Genomic DNA, 26,966 nt, shown 5'->3' with positions numbered 1-26,966 from the left:
TTGGGTTCTTTTTAACATTTTGATATCTTCCCTGGTTCCAGTCCGGTGGGTAGTACCGGTTAGTACGCAGATTCTCGGAAGACCGTACGTGAACTTTTATAATCTTTAAGATGCAGCGATCAAGGGGGATGAATGGTAGATTTTAGATGCATTACAGCCCATCACCACTTTCAACGTACATGCAATGGACCCGACAGCCTTACCTGCATCTGTAGCCAAACACAGCTTTTATTAAAGGTTAATGTGCACTATGGAAATAAAGTTCATGGGTCACTCCTTCCCTCCAATCTGAGATTGGGATAGGAAAAATGGTTCTCTACTTACAGAGAACTCTCCCATAAACTTAGATGCATTACAGCCCATCACCACTTTCAAGATGCGGTGGACCGAACAGCCTTAGCTGCATCTTGAGCCAAACACGGCTTTTGTTAAAGGTTAATGCGTAACATTGAAATAAAGTTCATGCATCACCCCTCCTCATGGCCGGTGGTGGCTGTGGCCAGCAATGTGCTGGTCATAGTAGTGGTGCAGCCGGAGGTCTTATAATCGGGTGGCGACAAAGGTAGCTGAAAAAGAACCAAAATAAGACTTCAGCACTTTAACCCGCCAAACCATGATATTTGGCGATCGAGGCTTCATGCTGGAAGCCGTCGGGAGGAACCAGATGAAGGCCTCGACGACGAGCTTCGCAGGTGTTAATGGTCGGAAAGAAAGATTAGGGACAGAAAGATCCAAAAAAAGGGGGAAAACCATGGCTTAGGCTTTTTTTTTAAAAAAATTTGGCGATAGCCGACTATAATACTTGATCCATAAACTTGAAAAGAAGCTAACAAGGATTAATCGAAGGATCTTGGTTCCCACCTGGCCTCCAGCAATATTCTGCCTACAACCATAGTGTTGGTGATGGTCGATCATCGGAGAGGTAATCAAAGAAGAATCCAGTAACGAACTTCGATCGGAGGCTAGGGTCATCGGTGAAGATTGAAAGAAGGTTGAAAGGCTCTAAATAGAGCTCGAAGGATGCCGGAATTCGCTCTAGAGTCGGATTCTATTTGACAAACTTGAGAGGAAGATGGAAGTCTTCTTCTCTCATCGCATGTGCCAAGCACGTGCCCTGCCCCCTAGCCTTTTTTCAGGCCAAACTCTTATATTTGGGCCGGTCAAATGGACGAAGCCCAACTCTCTGATTGGTCTGGGTGTTACATCATGCTAAATAGAGAGACTAATAAAATCATGTTCTTTGGATATTGGTAAATCACCTAGCAACCTCACATATTATTAGTTTGGATTCTCCACATTGTGTATTTTACAATTCTGGATAGCTGCCATATTATCTATCTTGGGGGCGGATATGTAGGGTACCAAATACGGTGCATCATGAGGATGTGCGATAACTGCCTATCTCTGAGATAGCTGATGTGGCAACTATCTATGGTCATACATCACTTTACGGTAAAAACAAACATAATATAGAATACCGATGGCTCATGTTACGCCCTTCCGCATTTGTGACACGCCCAAACAAGTGCAGAAAGATGGTACACTAATTATTACTCTAGATTTTTCTAAAAAAATTAATATTTGTTAATGAAGATCAATAATTTGATAATATAGGTTGTCATACATAGCAACTCAACATCGCATCCTTTATGTGATTATCATTTTATATTTAACCCTTATATTTTTAATCTTTATAAACAATTAAATTAGTTTTACACATAATTACATTAAATTTGCATATACTTTTATATATTTCTCTGTATAATTATATCTATTTTAACACAATTATGTATACATGTATATAAGACTAAAAACAAGCATAAAATGGCCGGCAAATTTAGGTTTAACGTTGGCTATTAATCTCATGTCAGGATGCATAAAAAAGTGAGGCCATATGTGAAGCATGAGTAGATATATTAAAATCTCCATCGTGCAATCTCAAATCATTGGCGAATGGTTGGCACTGCATGTGATCTGATTTTCTTCCATCATAATTTATGAGACATTGGTATTTGCATGAAATATGGCTCTCTTTGTTCTCCCCCTACTATATATTGCTGGGAGCGAACTCCAGGCTAATATGGAACACATGATTATAAGTTATGTCTTGGAATGAAAGATAATTTTGAATCAGGTTTGTCTGCAAATGAAGAAGCTATAAGTAATGCAACCGACCCATCGTCTCCACTCTATAAAAGCTACGACGGATGCCTTTGGCATCCAGGGGTCGCGGACCGACCATAGACCACACAAGGGCTCACCATTCATCGTCGTATTCTTCCTCCGGTTTGCTCCATCTATCACTCATAATAAACCCCAATGATGATCTTTGTTGGTGAGAATCTGCATTACTGCTGCGAGCTTATCCACTAGGAAACCTAAAGCAGAGCCAGGGGGCATTATATATTATCCAAGCCATTCTTTATTCGAACTAAAGCAAAAGGAAAGCCCTAATTGTCAACTTCCAGAACTGACATAAAGTCAAATAGCTCTCTTTGAGATGTAGGACAGAGCACCTCTAACTTGGATAAATCTCTTTATCCTAACTTGGAACTATTTTAGTGGATAAGCAATTGGAATCTTTTTCTTTCTCATAGCCAGATGGGTGATCCCACATTTCCTCCGTAGATGCATTATATGCTTCCAGAAATCTAAACAAGAAGAGAGAATCATCTCAGACTTCAGGATCCTCCATTCAGAGATTACGTAGGTTTTCATTAATCTTTGGTGAGAAAAACTAAACTATAATTAGCATATTTCGATCATAACTAGTGATGAGCATATTTTGATCATGCTCTCAATCTCATCAGAAAATAATATTAAGCTGGTCTTTGAACTGCCCCAGAATGGCTTATTTTTGTACTTTTTTTATGACCATGAACCATTGATACAGAACAGTCTGATGATAAAAATTTGAGTCCAAAGAAGGGATGCATCAAATTCGTTGCAAGTAAGTCCTAAAGAGCACCCCTCTAACTACTAAATTCGGGAATGCAAGCACTACTGTCTTAACTGTTTACTTTCAGAATCTGAGGGGCTTTCGGTTCTCTTTTTTCAAGTTAACTAGACGAGGTTTTCAGAGTACATTAGCCCGGAATGTACGACCGTCCTAAGTGGCGACCTATTATAATATTTGAAAAAAAAGGTACAACTCTAATGCTTAAGAACCCTTTCTTAACATACGGAATAGTAGCCGTACAGAACTGAAGCCATTCACATCAACATGCATTATTTTTGTCTTTAATTGCTCTGTATATAACTCAAGGGTGAACTCTTTTTTGTGCCTTGCCTTTTTCCTGAATGAGATTAGATTATCTGCCTGAACTCCTTATTTGGCTTTGGTAAGATCACCTCTCGGCATTTATGGTGGGGTTCCAGTTAGAATCCCAATCCATACAAATGCCTTAAACTTCGTAGATTGGCACTAACATTGTTTTGTTAGTTCTGCATGCAGACTCTGTTTTCATGGGGAAGTGATAAACCATTCTGGTACATATATTATCAGGGCAGTTCACCAGGGCCACCACAAAGGCAAAAGGAAGAACATAAATAGTCCACTAAAAGAATGGGACCGAGATGAGTACTCTTTGGCAATGCCATCTTGCAAGCTTTGAAGCCAGTCAAGAAAACTCGATCAAGGGAAGAGCGCTCGAATTGGACTAGATAACTGATAACTAACAATAGCAGGACATATGATGTCGAGCTTTCTTGAAATGATGGATCATCCGATTTTGGAAGGTAAGATGGCAAGTCTCCTAATAAAGCTGCAAAGTGGAAACAACATCCAATTGGCCTATATTGGAACCATATTAAAACCAAGAGGGTCCCTATTCCTCATAAGTTGTCTAAAGTTTCTGTGAATAATCGCTCTTTTCAGTGGAATGGATTAGGATTCATCAATCGCAGGCCTAAGTGATGCGCACAATGAAAAAGAAAAGGCTGTGTGAAGGAGATGAGGGCCTAATTATTGATTATATATATCTATATATATATGTATGTATGTATGTATATGTATGTTGAATGAAAAGATCTTCGAGGAGGGGATGTCTCACGAGCCTTCCATGGGACCTCTCGTACCTCCTTTCTTGACTAACAACTCAATTATTCTCAATTATTTTTCAATGTTGGAGACCTCTCTCTAGATTTTGTGTCACCATCTTGGGGGAAGGATCTAACAGTTCTATTACGTAGTCCAGCCATTGCATGAAACGTGAGGAGGGAGGGAGGGACCAGCCATTGCATGAAACGTGAGGGAGGGAGAGAGAGAAGTGGGACTGTGTGGATCCTATCATATTTGCATGGGCAGATCGACGCAGTGATTGAAGAATTGGATTTGGACCTCTAATGTTCAAGTTTGGAAGGGATCCCAATTTTAAAATATCATAAAATAATTGCAAAAGCAGGGTATTCTTGTTTAGTGAAGTTCAAAATAATCTATTTCGTTGATGATCAAATGATTTGTTCTTTTTGGTAGAAACCTCTCCTTCTAGGCTACGTTGAATTCAACTTGAAATGGAGCAAGGAATTTAAATTCATTTACTTTGCTTTAAAGTCAAAGGAGAAAGTTCTTCTTAAATATTTGAAAAGGTAACTATAAGTGAATATTTTATTTTCTTTAAGATGAACATTTTAAAAAAATAGTAGATTTATCCTTTATTTTTTTTTTTACTTAACCTAAAGCAAACTATTTTATCTGGACTTTGGGATTATTTTTTCCGCTCTAAAATAAAGTGAGTTAAGAGCAAGCTAACCCTATTTATTCAAGTAAATTTATCTTACAACCAAGTATAATATTAAGGATCGCACTAAATGGGACGTCTAAGGTCTATACAAGCATGTGCTTTTCTCTCTCTCTCTCTTTTTCATTATAAGTTCGATGTGCACTATCTGATCATGTACCCTGGATTGTATATACCTGACCTAATAGATTCTATTAATGGATTGTATTTTTTCCTTTAAGATGGACATTAGAAAAAAATATATAATAAAATAGGAACCCCGCCCCATAGATATTATCGTGCACAAGAGAATTTCTATTCCATTTTGGGAACCATAGCATTTAGATTCCAGCTACTATTTTTTTCAAAAAAAAAAAATGATTTGACTGACAGGATTAGAGGCAGTGCATCTCATCTTGGAAAGTCATTTTTCTCCCGTTATTCCCTAAAAATATAAAGGAGTAATATAAGGAAGGAGGATCTCCACCTCTCACTTCCCTCCCAGCAGCTTAGGGGATCTTTCTTGCTTGATCTGATCCTTATTTCTTTAAACCTCTTGATTGCTGATCTATGGTTTGTATGCTTGCTCCCTATCTCTTTTATTTTCCAATCCTTTTAGAATTTTTTTTGGCTTCACCGATGATTAGATATGTCATAAGATCTGAAGATCTTTGGATTGTGTTCGTGGTTACATTAATGTTCGAGATCAATAGTTTTTTCTTTGTCAGATTTATACCAATCTGTTAACAGTAGACGGATCAGAGAGTTATCATGTGGAATTATTATGGAATATCCATCTTGACAAGAAATTATCCATATGTTAATATATCTATGACAAGGGCTATAGCTCAGTTAGGTAGAGCACCTCGTTTTTTCGTTTTAATGAAAAAGAATTGTTCTTGTTCTTGATGAGCTAGAACACGTTGGACCTTGTTTTTAATTCGGGATTTTTTAAAAAATGTAGGCATTATTCCATTTGTGAAAACCTGCACGGGCATATGTTTAGTCTCATATTGGTTATTTGCAGGATAAATCTTAGATACTTATACAGGATTAAAGAACCAAATAATATTTTTCGGCTAGCCATTTAGGTGAGACCCTAGGTTGGGACAAATGGTATCAGAGTTGACCCAGCCCATAGCCCATATGGATTAGGAGATACTGCAACACAGGCTTATTGAGGCTGACCACAGGCTGATTGTGGTGCTTATGATTAGATTTGAATTAATTTGGACCCTTCGTCGGACAAGGACATCAAGGATTAAATAGAAGAGTATGTGAGGATCCATGCGGATATGTATTTAGTCCCACATCGATTATTGGTTAAATAGATCTTAGATACTTATATAGAATTAATATAATCTTTTCAGTTGAATAATTTTTTAGAAATCTTTTCTTTGAGCATTCAAGCTTTAATGATTGGTTTGGGTGGAGTTGCAAGTATTTGGACTCATGAGTGAGAGAAATTTGAAGAAAGGAGGAGCGTTGATGTAAACCTAGTTTTTGAAGGGCGTTTTCAGAAATTGGAAAAGTCGAGTTGAAAGAAGTGGAACCTCACAAACAATGATAATTAGGGAAGCTTGCTTTTAATAGTAGAATAAATATATTGGATGCATCAAGGCTGACAAGATAAGTTTGGTGAAATGGTTTATGAGGTTATTATTACTTTTCATATCAAATGACCATCAAAGTCAGTCTTTGCAAGCTATTGTCGTAAACAGAATTGTACCTGAAAACAGAATTATTCCTGAAAACGGGGTCTGAGAATGTGATTTTCATGGACAACCATGCAGAAAACTTCGAGGAAATATCTGAAACAAAAGAAGCTGGAGGAGTCAAGATGATGCTTTCAATCAGCACACTGATGAGAAGGAAGAAGCAGCAGCTCCTGACAAAGAACATGAGCAATGTCGAGAAGACATCATAAATACCAGGACAACACAAAGTCAACAGGAGCAACAAGTCAGCGAAGATAACAACGCTGATTTTCTAATTAATGGTGGAAACAGGTGCTGGTGATGGTACAGGTGAAGACAGAGAGGAAATTATAAGGCTGAGTCAAAAGGATACTGATAATTCTTTTGATCAAAATGGAAATGGAGATGTAAGAGATGTCTCCCTTGAAGAAAACATGTTTGCAAAAGATGATCATGTCGTTGAAAACTTCTTCCTTAGCGGGGCAACCAGTGATAGTGGTGAAGGAACAAGTTCAGATAAGGAGAGCTTTTCAAATTCCACTAGTCAAACCAAAACTAGTGAAAATGCAGCACCGAACAGGGAGCATCTTGAAACGGGTGTTGAATTCAGTGATAAAGTAATGCCTGAAGCAGAAGGATCATCCAATTCCTCTCTTAACGGTGATCCAAACAACGCAGATGTGTCAATGAATATGATAATTCTGTAAAAGGGCGGAATCAGAATCTGAAGGTAGGATTGATTCAGATGCTGAAATTAGTGGCAGAAACAAGGTTGGACATGCCAATACTGATGTGAGATCAGACAGAGCATTCCAGTCTCTCCCTTCCTAGTGAAGAAAATGATGCACCTAGATCAACTTCAATGGATGCATGCTTGATGGTAGTAGTAGGGGTGGTGCAAGCTTCATCATCAGAGGCTCGGACTCTAGAGTGGTTGCTGCTGGCAGGTGCCAGATCTTCAACACTTTTATTCCGGAAGCAGCACTGAGGGCGGCGTAGGCTGGTCTAAGTTATACACAGCATGTTCTGCGGGCCAGAGTAGTTCTGCTTGAGGATGACTCGGCCACAGTGATCGGCTAGATCCAGGGAGCGTCGGTGGTGTGGGTGGGTGCCATCCCCTACTCCGAGATATTCGGACTATAGTTAGTAGCGATGTTGCTTGCCAAACCGAATATATTTATAGAGAGGCTAATGGGTCCATGGATTGGGTGGCCTCGTACATGGCTAATCATTTGGGAGGCCCTGTGGGTTGAAAAAAGGGTGTTGCTTAGAGCACTCTAAGACTTGCTATTTTTTGACTTTTTTGGATGTATCCATACTAGAAGTATACGGGTCATGCGCTGTAGCAAAAAAAGAAAAAAAAAGAGAGGAAGAAAATGATGCACTGTCAACCAGCAATGAGGCTCCCGAAAGGAAAACTGTTGAATCCCAAGGAGACAATACTGATGCTGAAAAAAACAGAGCAAAGCGACTCAAGATCTGAGGCTCAGATTACTAACTCATCTAATTCTTTTGAAGATAGCAATTGAAATAGTGAGGCTCCTAAAATAGAAGCAGTTGAATCCTAGGTTGACAGCATTCGTGATGCTGAAAATATGGCTACTAATTCTTCTGGAGATGCAAGAATTGATACAGGATCTAATGGTGAACTTCCCAAGTCATCTGTTGCTTCCGAGCAAAAGAATGTAGAAGTTGAAGCCTGTGGAGTTAATGCTTCGAATGCTTGAGTAATTGCTGATGATGCCCATGAATAAAAAAATAGTGAATTCGAAGTCTACAGACAAACTTGCAAATTTATCACTTGCTTCTGAAGACAAAAATGTGGCCAAGCCAGGAAACAGTGAGGCAGCTAATGTGGATGCAGGTGAATCCCAAATAGGCAATCTTAATGAGGCCAAAGATAATGGCGATGATTCTGCCAAAGAAACAAAGAGTGAAACAACCTCCAATAATGAAGCTGCAAATTAATCCAATAGCAATGAGCAGAAAAGGTCATAGACCCCAAGCATTGTGACTCCTAATGGTGAGGCACTTGTTGAATCTCAAGAACATAATATAGGCAGGACAGGTAACAATGAGCCTGCTGATGTGAAGGCATGCAGCAAGTCTCAAACAGCCGATGTCACTGGGGATGAACAAAATGGCCATGGTTCAGCTGAACTAACAGTAACTCAATCAACATCCAATGATGAAGCTGCAACTTTTTCCCACAATAATAAGCAGAACAAACAGCCCAGAGACCGCAAAAAGTCAATCAGTTGATTCTCGAGGAGAGACTGTTTCAGAGGCAGGCCCAAACTACTAGTAACAGACATGAAGATCGAACCAAATCCCAATAATCAAACCTGTTCTAAACTGGGCAATGCTGTTGTATCATCTGATAATAATGTAAATTACCTAGCTCTGTAGTGGTTTCTAAAAGCAAAAAAAAAAAAAAAAAAAAACAACCTGAGTACAGTTCAGTAAATATGGAAGTGGACTCAGTAGTGAGAAAAAATAATTAGGTTGTATTAGTTGAGCTAATGTTGTATCATTTTGTCACTCTTAAGCATGGGTTGTAAAGGCCCATTTTATGTGCTCCCTACCATCTCTTTTCATCCTCCTGCTTTAATTTTCTGTCATCTTTTGCCTTGTTTTTTGAAACAAGTATTATGATTTAGGACTCACATAGTCCGAATTAAGCCAGATTTTCTTTAGTAACGTCAGTCAAACCGATTTGCTGTCCGGCTCTGGCAGGCCACGCTATCTATTAATGCTTTCCAAAAGCTTGACGCGGTCCCAGAGATAACGTTGCCATGTTCTCCAATTTAAATAAAATGATAAGCTTCCTATAAAACGTGTGCTTTGGGTCGCTGGGCCGCATGCGGAAACACAGTTTCATAGTTTTTTTTTAATATATCCTCGTTTCTTTATGGCGGTCGTCCTCAACTATTATTAGCGCGGCCTGGAATTATTTACACTTTGCTAAAAAAGATTCCCACCCATTCATTAGGTTACCCTTTTCCCCTCTCTACAAGAGGAGAGCATCGGATTGGGCACCCCACCCTCACTACCTTCACCATGGAGCAAAACCAATCGGAGAAGTGGGAAGGCAAAGCCTCCATCAATGTCCCAAACACAAAGGCGGATGAAGCCTGGTCCCTCCTCTCCAACTTTTGCAGCCTTCACTTGTGGCTCCCCGCCATCGATGTGTGTGAGAAGGTGGCCGGCGTGGAAGGCCAGCCGGGCTGCGTCAGGTACTGCGCTGCCGCGCCGAGCGACGGCGGGAAGCTCGTGAGGTGGTCTAAGGAGGAACTACTAGGTTTCGATCCAGTGGCACGTAGCTACTGCTACGAGGTCACCGGCAGCAACATCGGGTTCGGCCGGTACATGGCAACGTTCAAGGTTCTCGCGGAGGAGGGAGAGGCTGGATGCAAGCTCGAGTGGTCCTTCGAGTCGGAACCGGTGGAGGGCTGGACCCAGGAGAGCCTGATTGCTTATCTGCAGACTGGTTTGGAAGGCATGGCGAGGAGAGTGGAAGAAGCCCTCATAGCTCCTCCCGCTGTTGCTCCTACTGAATGAGATGTGGCACCGTAGTTCTTCCTTAGTGTATGGGAGTAAATCCGTCGCCATTATTATATCAATGTCTCTTTTTCGAGAATAAAGTGAAAGTAGTTTGACTATTATATTTGTTCTAGCTTCTGATTAGGGTCTAGTTTTATGCAAAAATCTAGCGTCATCTGATATCTAAATGAAGGATCGATCCAGAATTTCTCCGGGATTGTTTTGCGCGATCAGCTGAGACTAGATTCTTGCAAACAAATTAATGATCGATTTGCCTTTTATTACAGCAAATGAGATCACCTTTCAACCGATGGCCATTTTTTTGTTGAGATGCTGAGATGGTCCAAGCCTTTGTAGCAGAGTTTTCTCTTTTTTTTTTCTCTTTGTTAAATGAGGAGATGAGAGACTTCCTATAGACAGGGGCTGTTGCTCGGTGCGTTGGTAGAACATTTCAGGTTCAAGTCCCCTGACAGCCATCCATCTTATACAAAAAAAAGCAAAATCCCAAATTAATTACCATATCATAATTGGATAATGATCCTTTGAATGTCATGAAGATGGTACAAATGTAATAGTAAAATTTATTGATATAATTAAGTTTTCAATGAGAATAAGTATATATTTCTTTTGTTGATTAGATAAAATTATTCGATCCATCTTTCCAAGTAATCTTTTCCAAAAAGTCTAATCTTGATAAAAAAGAAGTAAATTAATTTTGTGAATATGTCAATGGAACAGCCAGCAAAATTTTCAGAAATCGAAAACTGATGGCTTGAGGTCAATCCTGGCTGCTGCTTAGTGCGACGGCCGATTGCATGATCTCGTCAAAGATTCTGGAGTGCACTCCTTGCAACCTTTTCATCAATAAAAATAAAAAAAAACTCCGTCCAATCTTGCAGTTAGTCAACGTGCACCGCCTTGCATTGTTTTGGCACGCACGAGATCTCCTTTCGCTTGGTGCTGCCCAGCTCTCTTACAACAGCTGCTTGCAGCTTTTGGCTGATGGGGCGCTGAAGACATCATTACCTACGTGTCGAGTTTTAGGATTGCTTTATGACAAAGGTGGCAACTTTAAGGGCGACAAGACTATATTAAAAAATCTTGGCCAGCGGCTACATGTCGGCCAGTGGATTCGTCGGTTCACCGTCAGAACATTTTTCAGAACTCCCTCAGGGGCAGATGATGGATATTTTTCAGTCCAGCCACTTGCTGATTTTTTATTCGGTTGAAGTCTTCATATATTTTGGTACGTTTCCTAAGGATGATGAGCTATAATGAATGGACACATGGATTACAATTGTCAGAAGAGGAGTTGACTCTTTGATCAGGTTGGGAAGGCGGCCCTCTGTTTTTTTTTTTTTTAAATGCAAACAGTGCCTAACCCTATATTTAAAAAAGCATCCTTTAGTTCGCAAGTTGCTGTCCAATCAGCTACAGAGTTGCCTTCTCTTCATATATGTGTAGCTGTAAATGTGAATACAGCACCCCTCCATGCAAATAAATGAGTGAAGAGGTGTAAACGTGCCTTAAGACCTTGAGAACGATGGGGAGAACATGGACAAGTCGAGCTCAATAAACTAAGATGGGGATGGTGGTGCTCCTAACACAAGATGGTGCTCATGGTTGCGACGTATGATTGCGTTGAATCTCTAGCTGCCAGTGAGAAGATTAGTAGAGTGTTTACAAGATGGATAGTTTGATGGTTGGCCGAGACTCTGATGGATCTTTACCGGTGTGCTATACTTCCAAATCTTAGCCTTCGCCCATGGAACCCAAGCTTCACATTTTTTCTGGACCAGGTTTCTATTTTTGAAAATGGCAGGGGTGGCTGCCCTGAGAATCTCATTTGATGAAACCAGAGTAGAGGAAGGGGAGGGAAAATGGCAGCATCAAACGGACTCCTTGTATCTTAGACCCGTTTTACAGAGCAGGATGGGACGAAAACTAAAGTAAGAAAATTCTAAAATGATGTGACGGCGCGCCTTTAACCGTGCACGACTCTATTTTGACTGGTCTCCCCAAGTAGAAAGACGGAAGAGCTTCCCTTCTGGTAAAATCGAACGTCCGTTCTTTTCGAAGGCAGGCCCTTCGATTTCTCACGTCACACACAGGAAATTTTGCTGCTTTACGAACTAGGCCTTCATCCACAGACAAGTTTAGTTTGCAGGAAAAGATGAGAAAAAAAAAAAAAGAATGAATGGGAAAAAATAAAGAAAAAATTTATATTTGATCGAAGTTTTTTTTAAAAAAATAAAAAATAGTTTTTCGTGAAAATGAATTTTTTATATTATATGGAAAAAATCTGCATAGAATATAAAAAAATTCAATCCTCACTCCCTGATATATATATATATATATATATATATATATATATATATATATATATATATATATATATATATATATATATATATATATATATATATATATATATATATATATATATATATATATTGCAAAAGTATCATTAAGTTTTTAAATAGAATGTCCTTCAGGTGCTCTGCCGCCAAAAATATGAAAGGAAGGAAAAATTATGATTGTATCAAAGGAAAGAAAAAAAAATGAAGAATTTTCTCTTGGCAGATCAAATAAAAAAGCACTACAAAAAAAAAAGAGATGCAAAGAGTGGCTCAAATATGAATGGGAGAAAATCTTTATCCCTTATTTCCTTATTTTTGATTCTGAATTTCAATTTTTTCAATGCCAAGTATGGAAAATAAAACTCCCCTCTAGCCTCCATATTTCACTCTGTTCTAGCAACCAGACAAAGCTTTTTAATTGCGCGTACCCCCAAGTGCTACTAGGTCCTTTGGGCGTTCGGTGAAGGTCAAGTTCTATATCGAGGCAAGGCTCGGCTATCCTTCAGTAGCTCTATCTTCAAACTTCTAATGCAAGAGGAAATCGGTCTATGCTTATTAACAATTAATCTGAGAAAGAGACTAGTAGAGACCTTGTTCTTCCAAGAAATTTACAATTACCAGATGATAAAAAAGAGCCCCTTCGCTAGCATTTTCTAGGCTGAATATGGGGATATATGTAAAGCCCCACTGAAGTATCCACGCCATGCGTGTCTAGCTTCATTAATGTGCAAAGCTTTATGAATGCATCCCATATTATCACACCAGTAATATTGCCAAAATCTTAAGCATCTATGCCGGTAATAGCTTCATGAATGTGCAAGCCTTGTCACTTTCTACTCGGAAGAAACATGTCAGAAATTATCGAGTCTTGAATATTTAATCACATAGAAAATGCTAGGGTCTTATTTCTCCTTGGCTAGATATTATTAAACAGAACTCGTCTTTCTTGATGCTCGGGGATTGGGGTGGTTGGAGAAGGCCACCTTCAATCCCATAGTCCAAAACAAACTGGCAGCAGCAACAACAAATGATAAGTAAAAAAGAAAAAAACCTCAAAAGTATGTGAAAAGCACTAGTCTTTATAATAGTAAAAGAAGCTGTGTCCAAACTTTATGAACTACTGAGTCTCTGTGCTCGGCCTGCGCTTCGATGTAGGTTGCATCCATAGTCCAAGGTTTTCATGGCTCACGAGCCTTCCATGGGATCTCTCGTCCCTCTGTTCTTGATTAGCATATCAGTTGTTCTCAATTATTTTTCCTTACTGGAGACCTCTCATTAGGTTTTATGTCACCATCTTGGGAAAACATATGGTTCTGTTGCAGCACAGACATGGTCCTTCCTACAAATTTATTATTACCATAGAATACAGAGACCTTTTTTGTCTATATCAGGTTCGATATCCCTTCGTTCTCCTGATGCAAATCTCCCCTGAAGGATTTAAAGAGAGAACATCACACTGTAATACATACTTCACACAAACAGAATTTTAACCTACAACACCTTGCCCATCCCACAGTCAGTATACACCTTGCCCTCCGGCTGTTACATTCATCTTTCATAAAAAAGAGCTAAACAATTTCCATTTGCACAACTTTGTGGACCAGTTAAGAAGGCACTGCATCTCCACTAGGGAATAGCATTACGCCTGCAGTTTGTGGTGTGTATATTGCAGCAATCTAATCTAAGCAGGCTGCGCTGGGACACAGATTTGCAGTTTTCAAGGCCGCATTGTTTGGTCATGCCACAACACATTGCTATTTGGCATTTATGAACACATTTGCTAAACTAAAAATATCCAGATGACGATCATCTTTCTTAAATATCAATCACTGTTGATGTCGCTTTTAACAACCAGGCTTTCGTTGCCAGAATTGTCTGTATCGAACTAGGAATGTCGCTGTCCTTCTGCACTTCATTACTGTAATCTCTTCTTCATCCAGTCAATGATGTCTGCACCTATTTCATCACGTTCAGGTTCAAAGAGGAGGTCGTGTAAGAAGCCCTCGTAGAGTTTTATATCTTTGAATACCGAGGCAGCCTCATTGTATAGATCCTGTGAAGCCAAAGGATCAGTGACCCTATCCGCTGTTCCATGTAGCACCAAGAAAGGAATAGTAACTGATTTGAGGTTCTGCAACAGATAGGAAGATATCCGTAGGATCTCATGGCCTGTCCGAACCCTAATTGGCCCAGTGTAGACCAAAGGGTCGGAGTACTTGGCTAACATAGCAGCAGGGTCCCTGGACACTGGAATGCCCCTTTTGTTAGCGCCTTTGAATTGGTACTTGGGGAGCAAAAGTGAAACAATTGGAGCCACAGCCTGCAACAAATGGAAAGAGAAGCAAGTATTCACTTGGTGGTACTCGAGTAAAATTCATCAATCAAGTAATTTTGAACGGAGCAGATCAAATGATTGATACTTAAATTTGTTATCTACAGTCACACAAAAACACAGTTTGTTCAGCCTGCTCGCATCATGCCCAGCCAATAACTAGTGAAGCAAAATTAGACTTCATATATACCATACATATAGACTGCTACTGTCATGAAAAGGGATGCCATTATCTCAAATAATCATGGTATGATTTTTTTCCAGACACTCCTCAACAACTACCAGTACACTGCATGCCTAACTACTAGTTGCATGTCAACTAGTTTGAGCATCAAGTCTTATGCTCCAGCTTCTGAAATATCACAAGCAGATGCAGAGTCATTAAAACTATTATCAAATGAAGTGTACGTTACTAGCCATACTATTCAAAAACTTGGCACCATCTACATAAACTGTTTAAGGACATTGTAGGATCATAGTCTGGCCAAAACAAACAGCTGTCAAAAGAACTCCTGATGGACCGAGATATTGAATGGTGTGGATTCATAAGGCGTACTTCCAGTCAAACCCTGACGAGCCAAAAAATTTGGGCATCAGTAAACAGTTCTGTGAATGAAGTAGATCCTTGAGGTAAATTTTAGGAGCCATGGAGCTGTATCGTGCTCAATCTCTAAACTCTGAATTGGCATGGATTGTTAGCTACCCCACTTGATTATACAGACAGTGTGAAGACCGACCATAAAGAGACCTTCAACGAAATAGAGTTAACAAGCAACCTTCTACCAACACATCAGTATGTCACTCCAATGTCATAAAAACATGTTTCCATGTCAGGTAAGACTATTGTAAATCCTAGACATCACAGGAGCAGCCACGACAACAAAAGTAAAATTACATATTGCAGAGCATATGCACATATTTGTCTTTTCTTTATTGGTTTTCTTTTAAAGTAATTAAAACAAAAATTCCAGGGAGCCATTCTTGCAAACTACATGTGCATGAATATGTCAGTAATATGTACTACAAAAAACATGCATATGAATAGATGCATATATGGAATGAATTATGTGCAGTTCGCAAGAGAGTTTGAGAGTAAATTACCCCAACTATTGGATGCGTTGGCTTGACACGCAGTGCTGGAGATGTCAGAATAATCCCTTCTAACATGGCCTCAATACAAGGACATGAAGCTGCCTGTTAAATCCAATACTTATTAAAGGCTAATAACAGATAGGAAGTGTAATAATCCAACTCTAAATCATGATGATATCTTGTTGCATTACCTTTAAAACCACAGCCCCACCAGTTGAGTGCCCAAAAAGAAAACAAGGTACTCCAGGATTTTCTGATTTAATTTTCTCCACAAAAATTCCCTGCAAATATCGATAGACAATAAGTATCATACTATTTAAGAAAACATGCATGTTATCATTGTCTTCAATCAAGTAACTTACAGTGTCCTCAACAACATAGTCTAATGAAGGCACATATCCATGCAATCCATCACTGCCACCATGGCCTGTCAAAGATCAGAAGATACTTGTTACTTTTAACTCCCCTTCATGTTTCTTGATGTGCTAAGTTTTTTATAAGAAAAACGAGGATATCTACCTGACTTTAGCACAATAATCAACAGTTGGTACAGAATCAGACACTAAATGGAAGCCAAGATGTAACTAGCTTAAGGTGAAAAAAATGGAATGAATTACCTAATACAACCTGCCAGCTTTTCTAATATATGTGCATGAGCATATGACGACCTACTTTCTGATACTGGTAAAATACTTTAGGCCAACATGGTTTTTAACATTACTAGGGCATATATGCAGTAAAAGAAATCAACCAAGTATGTAATAGAAATTCTGGTTCGCCATTTTTCTCATACTAAGAATTTTATGATCAAATCCTTACGATTAGACAGTGAAAAATGGTAGATTTTGATAGACACAAAAAGAGGGAGAACAAAGTAGCAAATTTGATGTGGCTCAGAAATTGATGCAATGCAATAATTTTCACCAAATATCATGGGCGCCATATTTCAAAAACTGGCAGTGTATATACACTTCCCATCCAACACTATATGGATCCACTTTACCACAGGCACACAGACAACTAATTAACTTACAGAAACCAGCATGAACGTGCAACTCTTCAGGTGTAAAACAGATAAATGATTGAAAATAGCCATTCAAAATAACCCACCTATCCAATCCATTGCATAGACTCCAAAATTGCATGATGTTAGCTGCTTAGCAAAGTGTGCATATCTGCCACTGAAAATATAAACCAGGAAGCAATCAGATAAAATTCTAAATAATTAAACATTATACCAGTGCACTTTTGGTATAAGCATCTTTCACTATTGGATTGGACTGGCAGAAATCCAGCCAAAAGAATCAAACAAAGTGATGATCCATGCAAAACAAAACCATCAGACAGATTGGACGGTGCCATGCTCCGGCTTATGACTTAGAAAGTGATGATTCCAACATCCAATAAATCATAAGCATAGAGCCTGCCACCGGCAGCCATCCAATCTGAGACAAAATGCATGGAGGGATCATGCAGGATGCAACTGCAAAGATAGGAGATCTGAAACCATAAAGATAGAAAAATTTCGATAATAACTCCTTACCTGTGCTCATTGAGCCCATGTATAATCACCAAAATACCCCTACAAAACACAACACGGGAAAACTTTAACATACAATATCTTACACATATTACAAAACAAAACCCATTGTATGCCTTGAATTAGAAGATAAATTAAAAGCTAAAGGCATAACTGAAGCAATTTGAGACATATATTTGTCATCTTCCTTTAATAGGGAATAAAGCACCAAAGATGCTGTTACTAAACAAGATAATGTATTAGAGCTTTTAGAAAGAGTATTAAAGGGGAAGCTATTTTATTTTCACTACAGGAAGATGGTGTTCTGGTGTACTGAACTCTAAGCGATCTAAACCTAATAAACCATGCTTGATTTAACAAAGAATAGGTTTTATCTTTCAGCCTCTAACTGGCTAGCTGCAAGCCATTTATGCATACTGGCTTCGTAACAGAGTCCAATTAGTCAGTTGTCCTTTGAAGCCTCAGGGGCTATACATCTCAGTGTTGTGTAGGTGAGAAAATATCAAATACTTGCGGAATATATTCTTTTTTTTTTTAATGAATACTTGCGGAATATATTCTAGCAAAACAATTTGCTCATTGTGGGGGCACTTAGAAATGAGCAACAGGGCAAAACACAGTTTGAAAAGATCTCCAGAGCTTCTTGCAGTGGAACCACGTGAGAAGTTCTGATTGTGTTACTTTGACTTTACCAAAAACAATGTGTACACCATATTCCAAGAAAAATTGAGATCATGCACTAAAGCACACAACCAATATTATCGCCGGCAGCTGTCTGGAGGTTTAACCAAAACAATAATTCCCTAGTCAACCGAAGGTAAAGCAACTACCACGAATTTCTAATTGTTATCTGGCTGCTTAAGCACGGTCTAACGCTTACAGCAGTCACTTAACCCAAATCTCATAGTATTAGATAATAAGAATTAAGTTAACAAAGAATGTACAATTATGTACCTCATTTTGCGCTTTCTACAAGGTAAGATGTCCCAAATCAGTCCAATTATTCGCGAGATGAAAAAGAACATTTTGAAAGCAAGAACAGAACTTTTCCAATCGAGTATTCCACAGAATATCCAAAAAATGGTATCATTTTTATTAATACGAGAAAGCGACCTAAGAAAACCTAAAATACCCGATAAGAAGCGAATCAATCAAGAGAAAGCCCTAAAAATCCAAATTTGAGACTAGAAACAGACTTTATCTATCGATTTGTTGCCAACTGGAGCAAACCCCGACCAAAATATAACCAAAATCCACGAAGATCAAAAGAAACGGCAAGCAGTAGATAGATGACCTCACCTCATACGTCCGGCCGCCGGAACCCACGACCGGCAGAAGAGGGCGTTCCTCCTGGACCCCAGGAGCACAAACGTCTCGCACCTGCAGCCACCGTCCCCCCCGTCCGATGGGTGTACCATCGACAGCTCCTCCGCCAGCGCTCGCCGCCTCCGGACATCCTCCTCCTCCGCCTTCGCCACCCTCCAGCCCTTCCTCGGCCCCCGTCCTCCCCCTTTCCGCCGCGGCGAGGCCAGCGGGGAGGACGCCGCCGCCGCCTTGGAGCAGATCGGGCTCCGCCCGCTCCGGCGGAGGACGAGGAGAAACCAGAGAAATATCGCGTGGAAGAAGACAAATATCCGGAGAACCGACCTCGGCGATGGCACAGACCGGCGAATATTCCTAAACACCGGGATTATGCGGCCGCTCGCACCGGACGTCAGCTCCTCAACCGCGACGCTCCTCTCCATCTCTTAGTTTTCGCTTGGGTCGGTGATGCCTTTCCTTTCTTCTCTCCCTCCCTGCGGACGCCCGTTTATTATAGGAAGGAATGGAGAGGGGAAGAAGAGATGAAAGGCAACTGCCGTTTCTTCACCTGGGCATTTAATTCGGTATCCGCGGGCGGGGGTGGGAACTGGGAAGGGGTTGGGTCGTTTCTGCTCCCACGCGGAAGAAATTTCCGGACGTGTTTCTGGGTTCACAAGCTGCCACGTGGATTTTTGTCGTTTACGATGGCAAAATTGCTGAAACCCGCAATTTGTGGAGTAAAGTAGGTTTTAGTAGAAAACTAACAAGGGTTTAGGACAAATTATACCTACACCACGTGGCAAAATCTTTGGTGGGGGTTGGATCTTGAGGGTATCGCGAATTTAGATCGGATCTGTTGCGGGGACGGACGCTTTGATCGGAGCCTCACGCAACAGTTAGCCCACATTAAGCTAGCAGAGAAAGAGGACTGCGTTCCTCCCGAGGTATTGTCCGCTTTGGGCGCTCCGGCCCGTGCGTCCAGCGCAGACGGGGGGAGACTGGTGCCCTCACGGTTTTGTCCCACAAAAGGGCCCTCGAGAGGAAAGGATTTCCACCCCCCATTTAAGGCACAGAACCTTTCCGCTACTAGCCGATGTGGGACTAAATTCGGGTGCACCCCCCCCACAACATAGCCCCCCTAGCGGGAAGGTTCCTGTGGCGCCTCCCAGTCCTAGGGGGTAGTCTGCGGCAAGGGGCACGGCCCTTCCTCTAGCGCCAATCTGTTGCTGGAAATTGGACCCGGGGGCGATCGTCGGTCGAGGAGGGGGAGCGGCGGTGGACACAGGAGAGTGGCGGTCCGTCGATGGGCGGCGTCCTCCGTCGGGGTGCCTGCAGAAAAGCCGGTGGCCGGGTTTTCCAGCGCCGGCCCTCCGATGCTTAAGTCAGAAGGGGGCTATCTGTGTTCAAAGGAGAAAGAGGAGAACGGTATTTTTTGAGTTTTTTGTCCCCCCCTCTGAGAAGCAAGGGCTCCCTTTTATAGGGGGGTCGGTTTACCTGTGATGTGACGGGGCGAGGCCGTCGTACGGCTCGGCATGTTGCTTGGACTGGCAAACGATCGGATGAATCATTGCATTGATGTCGGAGGTGAGGCCGAGATCAGAGACTTATCACAGTTGATTGGACTCCGCTGAGCTGATTTGCCATGGAGAGCCGTAGGTCCGTAGATAATAGGAGCCATGCGTATTAATTGTTGAGTAAGCCGGAGGTGCGCATTAATAGTTGAGTAGGCCGGAGAGTCGCATTAATTGTTGAGTAAACTGGGGGTTTGCAGAGGTCATGCGCAATAAATGCTGGGGCAGTGGCAGGATATGGCCCTCGGCCGGACTTTGGAGGGGTTCGGCCGTAGTAGGTGGTTGACAAGGACAGACCTTTGGGGTCGGGAATTCTCCAGGTCGGACGTTTCGAGGTCAGACGTTCTGAGGTCGGACGTTCAGAGGTCAGACGCCGACCTCAGTCGTCCAAGCTCGGTGGCTATGCGGCCTTTTGGAGGTGGGGTTCCTATATTACTGGGGGAAAACTGTATTCCTCTAATAGGATCCAACCTCACATCATAGATTAATAGAAACGTAACCGAAAGTTCCAAAATTCGGAGATTTATATCTTGCTATTACAAATGTAAACTCTCCCATTTCATTCTCCATCCCAAGTTCAGACTCCACTTTATTTATTTATTTATTTTGTCATTATTGGAGGCCGATCTCATGCTTCGTTTTACCTTTAGCATTTCAGACTCTTTCCAAGATCACCGACACTGCGCGTGTACGATACTAATATTCGGACTCTTATCCAAATCAAGAGAGTAATAAGCCGGTGAGATCAAAATCCATAGCTAAAATATACAGAAGTTTGGAATTCCCGGTTTGCGTGTCCGCCGGGGCAGGTTAACGTATACCACGACCGAAGAAGTTGACTGGCTCCGCGGTTTGACTTGACTGTGTCGTCATGGTTTTCCGGATAATTAATGTATCGCTATTGATTGACTTAAACCAGGTCCCGCGTCAAGGACCTGGCTTCATGAAGAAAACGTCTCCGGCGGTGCATCGGCTGGGCCAAGGGAAGGCCTTCTAGGTTGGAAAGTCTGGCCACAACTTTAAAAAGAGGAGCTTATTAGCTTTTATCAGTGGAACTTGCTCATCTGTCTTGTGTCAAACAGGTTGGAACATTGAGTGAGCCAGCTGGAATTAGATGGATAGTGCCACTTGGCATGGCCAATAGGTCCCGTATTGTCAGATGTGCAAGATATTAGATTAAAATGTTAGCATCGTGTTAAAGGTATTTTCTTAATGGAGAAAATATTGATCATTCAGACCTCAGATTCTTTCAATCTTTCTGGCTTCGACATTGACCGAGATGAATGACTTCGGTAGCGGTCGATGTGCTATGCTGGTCGGTCCAGCTGTGGAGTAATGCCAAGGATTATTGAAGAAGTTGCAATTCTGATCTCAGCAACGATCAATCCAGCTCAACCATAAATACACATAATCAGCCTAACTAACATCGCAGACATATTGCGAGGAGACGTTTCTATGCATTAAGCGAATGAACCGGCCGTCATTACATAGGGGTCATCATGCCTCCCGATGAATAAGGTAATAGATGCTCGTCCCATTCTATATATAGGGTTGACCGGAAGACCCTCGGGTGAGCACTCTCGAACACTCTTCTGCTCTTATTCTCTCTCTCTCTCTCTTCTTATGTTGCTCTACATTTTCACTAACTTAAGCAACGAAGGATTCTCCACCGGAAACCTTCCAGCAAGTAGACTTTCTTTTAGATTGCTCTAGCCTATCAAAGCAACAATGTTGATCTCCAGGTAGCCAAGAGAAAATGAAAGGCAGCAATTCCTACTATCATTTACTTGCTTGTGGTATATGTTTGGTCTTCCAAGAAAGTGTTAATTTCAATTGTACCGGAGACGGGCGAATGCAACGTTAAAGTTTCATGGAATGTCATTTATGGCATGGCTTGTGGGACGCTGTGGCATTGGTCTGATTCATCTTCAATAATTTTGTTCTTATAGATATAATTGGAGTAGCCAATTAAGTAGTTCACGCACTGTCATATGCAAGATGGTCGTCATGATTGTGATAAGTAGATTTGGAAAGACTCCAATCCTATTAACTTGTTTTCATGTTAAATTTCTAATTTTTGTGTCAAAATTTTTCTCTTCAATAGTCGCATATTACATGTCTTGAGAGAATTATTAGGATTCATGATAGGCTTCTTGTATAAAGTATCGATCCCTTCATGCCATGTAGCATCCTAACTATAAAGAAAACAACAATAGTAACAGCGTCCGGCCTTGTAGTTTTTGATAATAAAAACTAGAGAAATATGACAGGCCATTATCTCTAAATAAGATGGTTCTCTCTTCCCAAAGAAAAAACTCTTGGCGCATGCTCCACACATACACCCTATATATCTATCACTTAAGAAAGTATCAAATTAGGGTTTAGTCTCACCAAACTCCAGAACTACTAGTTGGTAAGCATCCTTGTCCATAAATAAACTTTAAAAAAAAAAAAGCGGAAAGAAAAGAAAATAAACACGACAATTGGTGCACAAAAGCATGAGCGATATGTAACTTGGTTGCTTAACTCCTATGAACATCTGCTATTCTAGTTCGGACCGAATGAAATACTCATCACTCCAAATTTCTAATTACCAACCCTAGACAAATATTATGGAACCCAAGTTGTTGAGTCTAATGCAATTCAATAGACCCCAAGACATGAATCTACAGGAAGCTCGATACTCCTCTTATGTGTGGACACCGGCTATATCAAGGGCCTGTGGAACTCGTGAATAATAGGGTGGGCCAATAAGGTTTGTAGCCTACCTAATATGGGGTACTAGAGAATGGGCTCGGCCCATTCCATCTTGCATGAGGTGTCATGACCAAGCATGCCATCGAGGAGACTAGAATGCTAGAAATTATAAAATACATGGCGGTGCACCACACCAATTACAACCGTTTATTCTTGTGATGGTGCACCAAGATGAGCACTCGATGAATGAGATCCACTGAAACAAGCAGTTATGATTGGTGTGGTGCACCATCATGTAGTGCAAAATATAATTTCTTCTAGAATGCGTTGTATGCAATGTATATACTAATTTATTTTTAATAAATAATTAAATTTATATAAATAGTAAATGCTAGAATAAGGATTCAAATTTTTGATATTGTAGGTAACATCCCCATGAAGAAAAAGGAAACACGACAAAGCAGGATCAGCGTAGCATGGCATGATGCATGCATGTATTCTTTTAAATACTTAAATTATATAAATAAGGAAATCATAGATGTTATAGCAAGGATTTGAACCTTTCACCACTTAGTTAGCAATCATATGCTATGATCAGTGTTATGGGAAATTTGGTTTTTTTTTTTGGTAAACCAGCGTCTCACTACACATGAATGTGAGTACACCACGAGCAATCAGAATACAAAACACAGTCGAGACCCTGCAGAATGGAGCCAGTGCCATCCCATAAGAAAGTCTCGAAGTGATGAGAAATATAGATTTAATATTGGATAGAAAAACATAGAATACAAACATGGATGATCAGATATGCCTCATGCATGATGTTATTAGAAGCGTTTACATTACATATATAATAGAATAAATATAGAGAGATATAATTGGGTCAAGCTAGCACTTGGAAGCCCACATTAACGAATAAGAAATGTCAAAATCGGCAGACCAGAACATTCATGAAGCAATCGTATATGGCATGAAAGCAAGACAAGCCGAGTTTTGGAATGAAGAAACTTAAGCCACATTCTTTTGGTGGGGCTGATAGTATCCAATCCAATCGAAATACCTTGAACCGCTTACCTCCATAGACCGAAGGGAGACTTCTCAAGGGATTGGTTTGTGCTTTGGCTTCGCGATTTTGGTTTCATAATCTGGCCGGATACATCAGACCATTTATCCAAAATATTTTGTTATAATCTAATGTGCAGGAACCAATCTGGTTTCACATTACTGATTAATAAGTTCATACTGCTCTTATATACGTTAAATATAAGAGTTTGGCTAGAGTACTTTCTTGATAACTTTAGTTATGGTCTCTTGAATTTGAATATTGGGAGAGGTATGTTGTTTGTGATTTATCCATAATTTTATGAAGTTGCCATGATGGACAACAGGATGGTTAGCCAAGTGAAGTGGCCATCAGTCCATTGGACCACTAGTCCGGCAAATATAATGGCAGCGGGAAAGCTGCAGGGTGGTGAGGATGGAAGCAACGCAAAAACTAGCATCACATTAGAGGGCTGGATTGTAATAATTTTCCAAAATCGATGGATAGGATAGTGTCGGATGAAGCAATAGTGGTGGGAGGTGGAATAAATCGAGTCTCACTTTGTTTGTTGTAGAGTTTAAATTAAAGGTCAAAGCCATATTAGCTCATAGGAGTGGCAACTTATAGCGTTTAGCAAGTTTTTTTAAGCTCAAGACTTTGTGTGGGCTTAGACATGTAACTTCAAGCAAATTATATTATCCAGAAATATTGTGAGGATCCGTGCGGGCATATGCTTAGTCCCACATCGGTTATGCATTAGAAAGATTTTGGATATCTATATGGAGCCAAGAAATCTAAAATGCTACTTTCTAGCTAACTTTTCGATAAAGTCCTAGTCGTTACAAATAGTATCAAGGCAGACCAGGCCATCATAGTGATTAGGGAACATTACAATATAGACTTATTTGGTGCCGAACATAAACTGATCATGGCGCTTTTCTTGAGATAATACATGCCTAACTCCATAATTGTTCATGCATGTGATAAAAATCGAGTTATGTTTTGATTAGAACAAAAGGGCAAAGTTTTTATTTAAGAGGAAGCCAAAAGCAAAGTTGCAGAAAAAGGAAGGCAGACCTAAAATTAGCTCAGACACGAGTTCAACAAAATTTAGTTTGATCTAGTTGGAACCACTACAGAAAAATTGGGAAAAGGCGACCCTTTTTTGCCGACGCTATCCACAAGCGTCGGGAAAAAATACCCCAGGCGTCACATTTCCTCACGCTTCAATGAAGCGTCGGTGGCTCCTCCCCAAATACGACCCTCCCGATCGAGCCCTAGCCTGGACTCCTTTTCCGGCTCTCCGCCTCCCCGAATAGCCACCCTCCTTTTCCGGCTCTCCGCCTCCCCAAATACCCACCCGATCGAGCCCTAGCTAGCCCTCCTCTCCGGCACGAGCGGCTGCCTCCGTCCTCAAGCCTCCTCCCTCCTCTCCGGCGTCAACCGACAAGCCTTCAAGCCTCGAGCGAGCTTCACCTCCGCCCGAGGATCTTTCCGAGGATCTTCTCCTCGTCCCTCCTCTCCGGCTCCGACCGATTGGCCCTCAAGCGTTGATCGAGCTTCTTCTCCGCCCGAGGATCTTCTCCTTGTTCTTTGGAAGCGCCGATTCGAGGTATGCCCCCTCTTTCTCCTGTCAGCTAAATACTTTACAGAAAGATGAAGAACTATAATTTCTTAAGATACTATGACAAATGATGAAGAGACGAAGAAGGTGCGGAAAGATCATTTCATGTTTTATATTTTTTATGTTTAGATCCGTAAATAACTCCCATTCTATAATTTCCTTCCATTATATCGAGCCCTAGCATCCAATCTAACTACCCCGTTCAAATGTTGACTAAGAGAAAATTGGATATATTGGTCACTTTTAGGCTGAAGGTAGATGGTTATCATCAGAAGGGCAGCCGGTGTTGTAGATGACAATTGAGGACACAATTCTTTTGGTGCTATGCTATTTTATTTATACCGTTACTTGCATTAATTCAGGAACCGCTTTGAGAATCTTGAAGATGTAGTAGTTCAATCCCCGATAGATTGGATTATGTTAATTTGGTTCTATTGCACTTTCGGCCTTAAAGCAGCTGTCGACCTGGTTTATGTTCCACACCTTTTTTTATATGGATAATTATTGGCAGTGAACAGTCTGAGTATGTGCATATTGAGTCAGTGTTTTTTTTTTATTTTTTAATGAGCGTTTTCCTCTTATTCAATCTTCTGGAATTCTAATTGATTATTGGACAATCAATTACAGACTACCATAACCATCAACCTTTTTCCAACTATTTAGTGCCAGCTTTAGGACAATTAGTTATGAATATAATTTAAAATCAAGTTGATGCATTAACATGTCAAGGTTGATGACAGTTCATGAACTAATTTTTGTAAATATATTATATTAGTGAAATTGTTTAAAGAACTGTGCTGTCTGCTTCTTAACTGATGGATGAGAGCAGGTTAAGACATGCTGAGTCCCGTGATTGTTCAGCCTTCATTTGCACCTGCCGGCTTGCTGCTTCTTGGGTACTGGCATTCAGAAAAGTGACAGTATCGTGGATGAACAGAATCCAGCTGCGGCGCACACGTTGGAATAGTGAAGGAAGCGAGCGGTGCAAGATTATGTAGCTATTTCTACCGCTTATGATGTCAAGGATTCTCAAAAGTGGGCTGTGAAAAACTAATAGGATTTAAAATATGCTTCTGCCACCAGAAATTTGGTTCCAACTTTGAACAGGCTGTTCGCTTTCATTTGCTCCAGCGATTAGATTTGATCTCGTCATCAGCCTGCCTTTGTTCCCAATTCCTTCCTTATCAGCATGGAGTTGCAGACTTTGTATTATAGGTTGATGTTCCTGGTAATTGGGTATTTCAGTGTGGGTTTGGGTGGGCAGTCCAGTTCCGCGTAGAAATTTTTAGCATCGTTGGTTGCAGGTTTTAGTTAGGTTGGTCCCAAGTAATACAATCTGGCTGTGATTTTAGTGTGGGTTTGGGTGGGCAGTCCAGTTCCGGGTAGAAATTTTTAGCATCGTTCGTTGCAGGTTTTAGTTAGGTTGGTCCCAAGTAATACAATCTGGC

At 40.7% G+C, this 26,966-nt stretch overlaps 2 protein-coding genes across 2 annotated transcripts; one reads left to right on the top strand and one right to left on the bottom strand.

Moving 5' to 3' along the window:
• Positions 1-9,372: 9,372 nt before the first annotated feature.
• On the top strand, positions 9,373-10,082 carry LOC103710239 (lachrymatory-factor synthase-like). Its single transcript, XM_008795894.6, has one exon. The coding sequence runs from the start codon at positions 9,476-9,478 to the stop codon at positions 9,974-9,976; it is 501 nt and encodes a 166-aa protein (XP_008794116.1). The 5' UTR covers positions 9,373-9,475; the 3' UTR covers positions 9,977-10,082.
• A 3,649-nt stretch (positions 10,083-13,731) lies between these two features.
• On the bottom strand, positions 13,732-19,157 carry LOC103710240 (uncharacterized). Its single transcript, XM_008795895.6, has 7 exons — positions 18,582-19,157; positions 17,286-17,324; positions 16,853-16,923; positions 16,105-16,169; positions 15,934-16,023; positions 15,752-15,844; positions 13,732-14,638 (listed from the first exon to the last, which is right to left on the bottom strand). The coding sequence occupies exons 1-7, from the start codon at positions 19,025-19,027 to the stop codon at positions 14,234-14,236; spliced, it is 1,209 nt and encodes a 402-aa protein (XP_008794117.1). The 5' UTR covers positions 19,028-19,157; the 3' UTR covers positions 13,732-14,233.
• Between the last annotated feature and the right edge of the window lie 7,809 nt (positions 19,158-26,966).

Source organism: Phoenix dactylifera, chromosome 12 (genome assembly GCF_051530095.1).
Source record: "Phoenix dactylifera cultivar Ajwa chromosome 12, Ajwa_hap1_PhDact_Kaust_v1.1, whole genome shotgun sequence".
Taxonomy (NCBI): Eukaryota; Viridiplantae; Streptophyta; class Magnoliopsida; order Arecales; family Arecaceae; genus Phoenix; species Phoenix dactylifera.
Note: the sequence above shows the minus strand (reverse complement) of the source record. Positions and strands in the feature narration are given on the sequence as shown.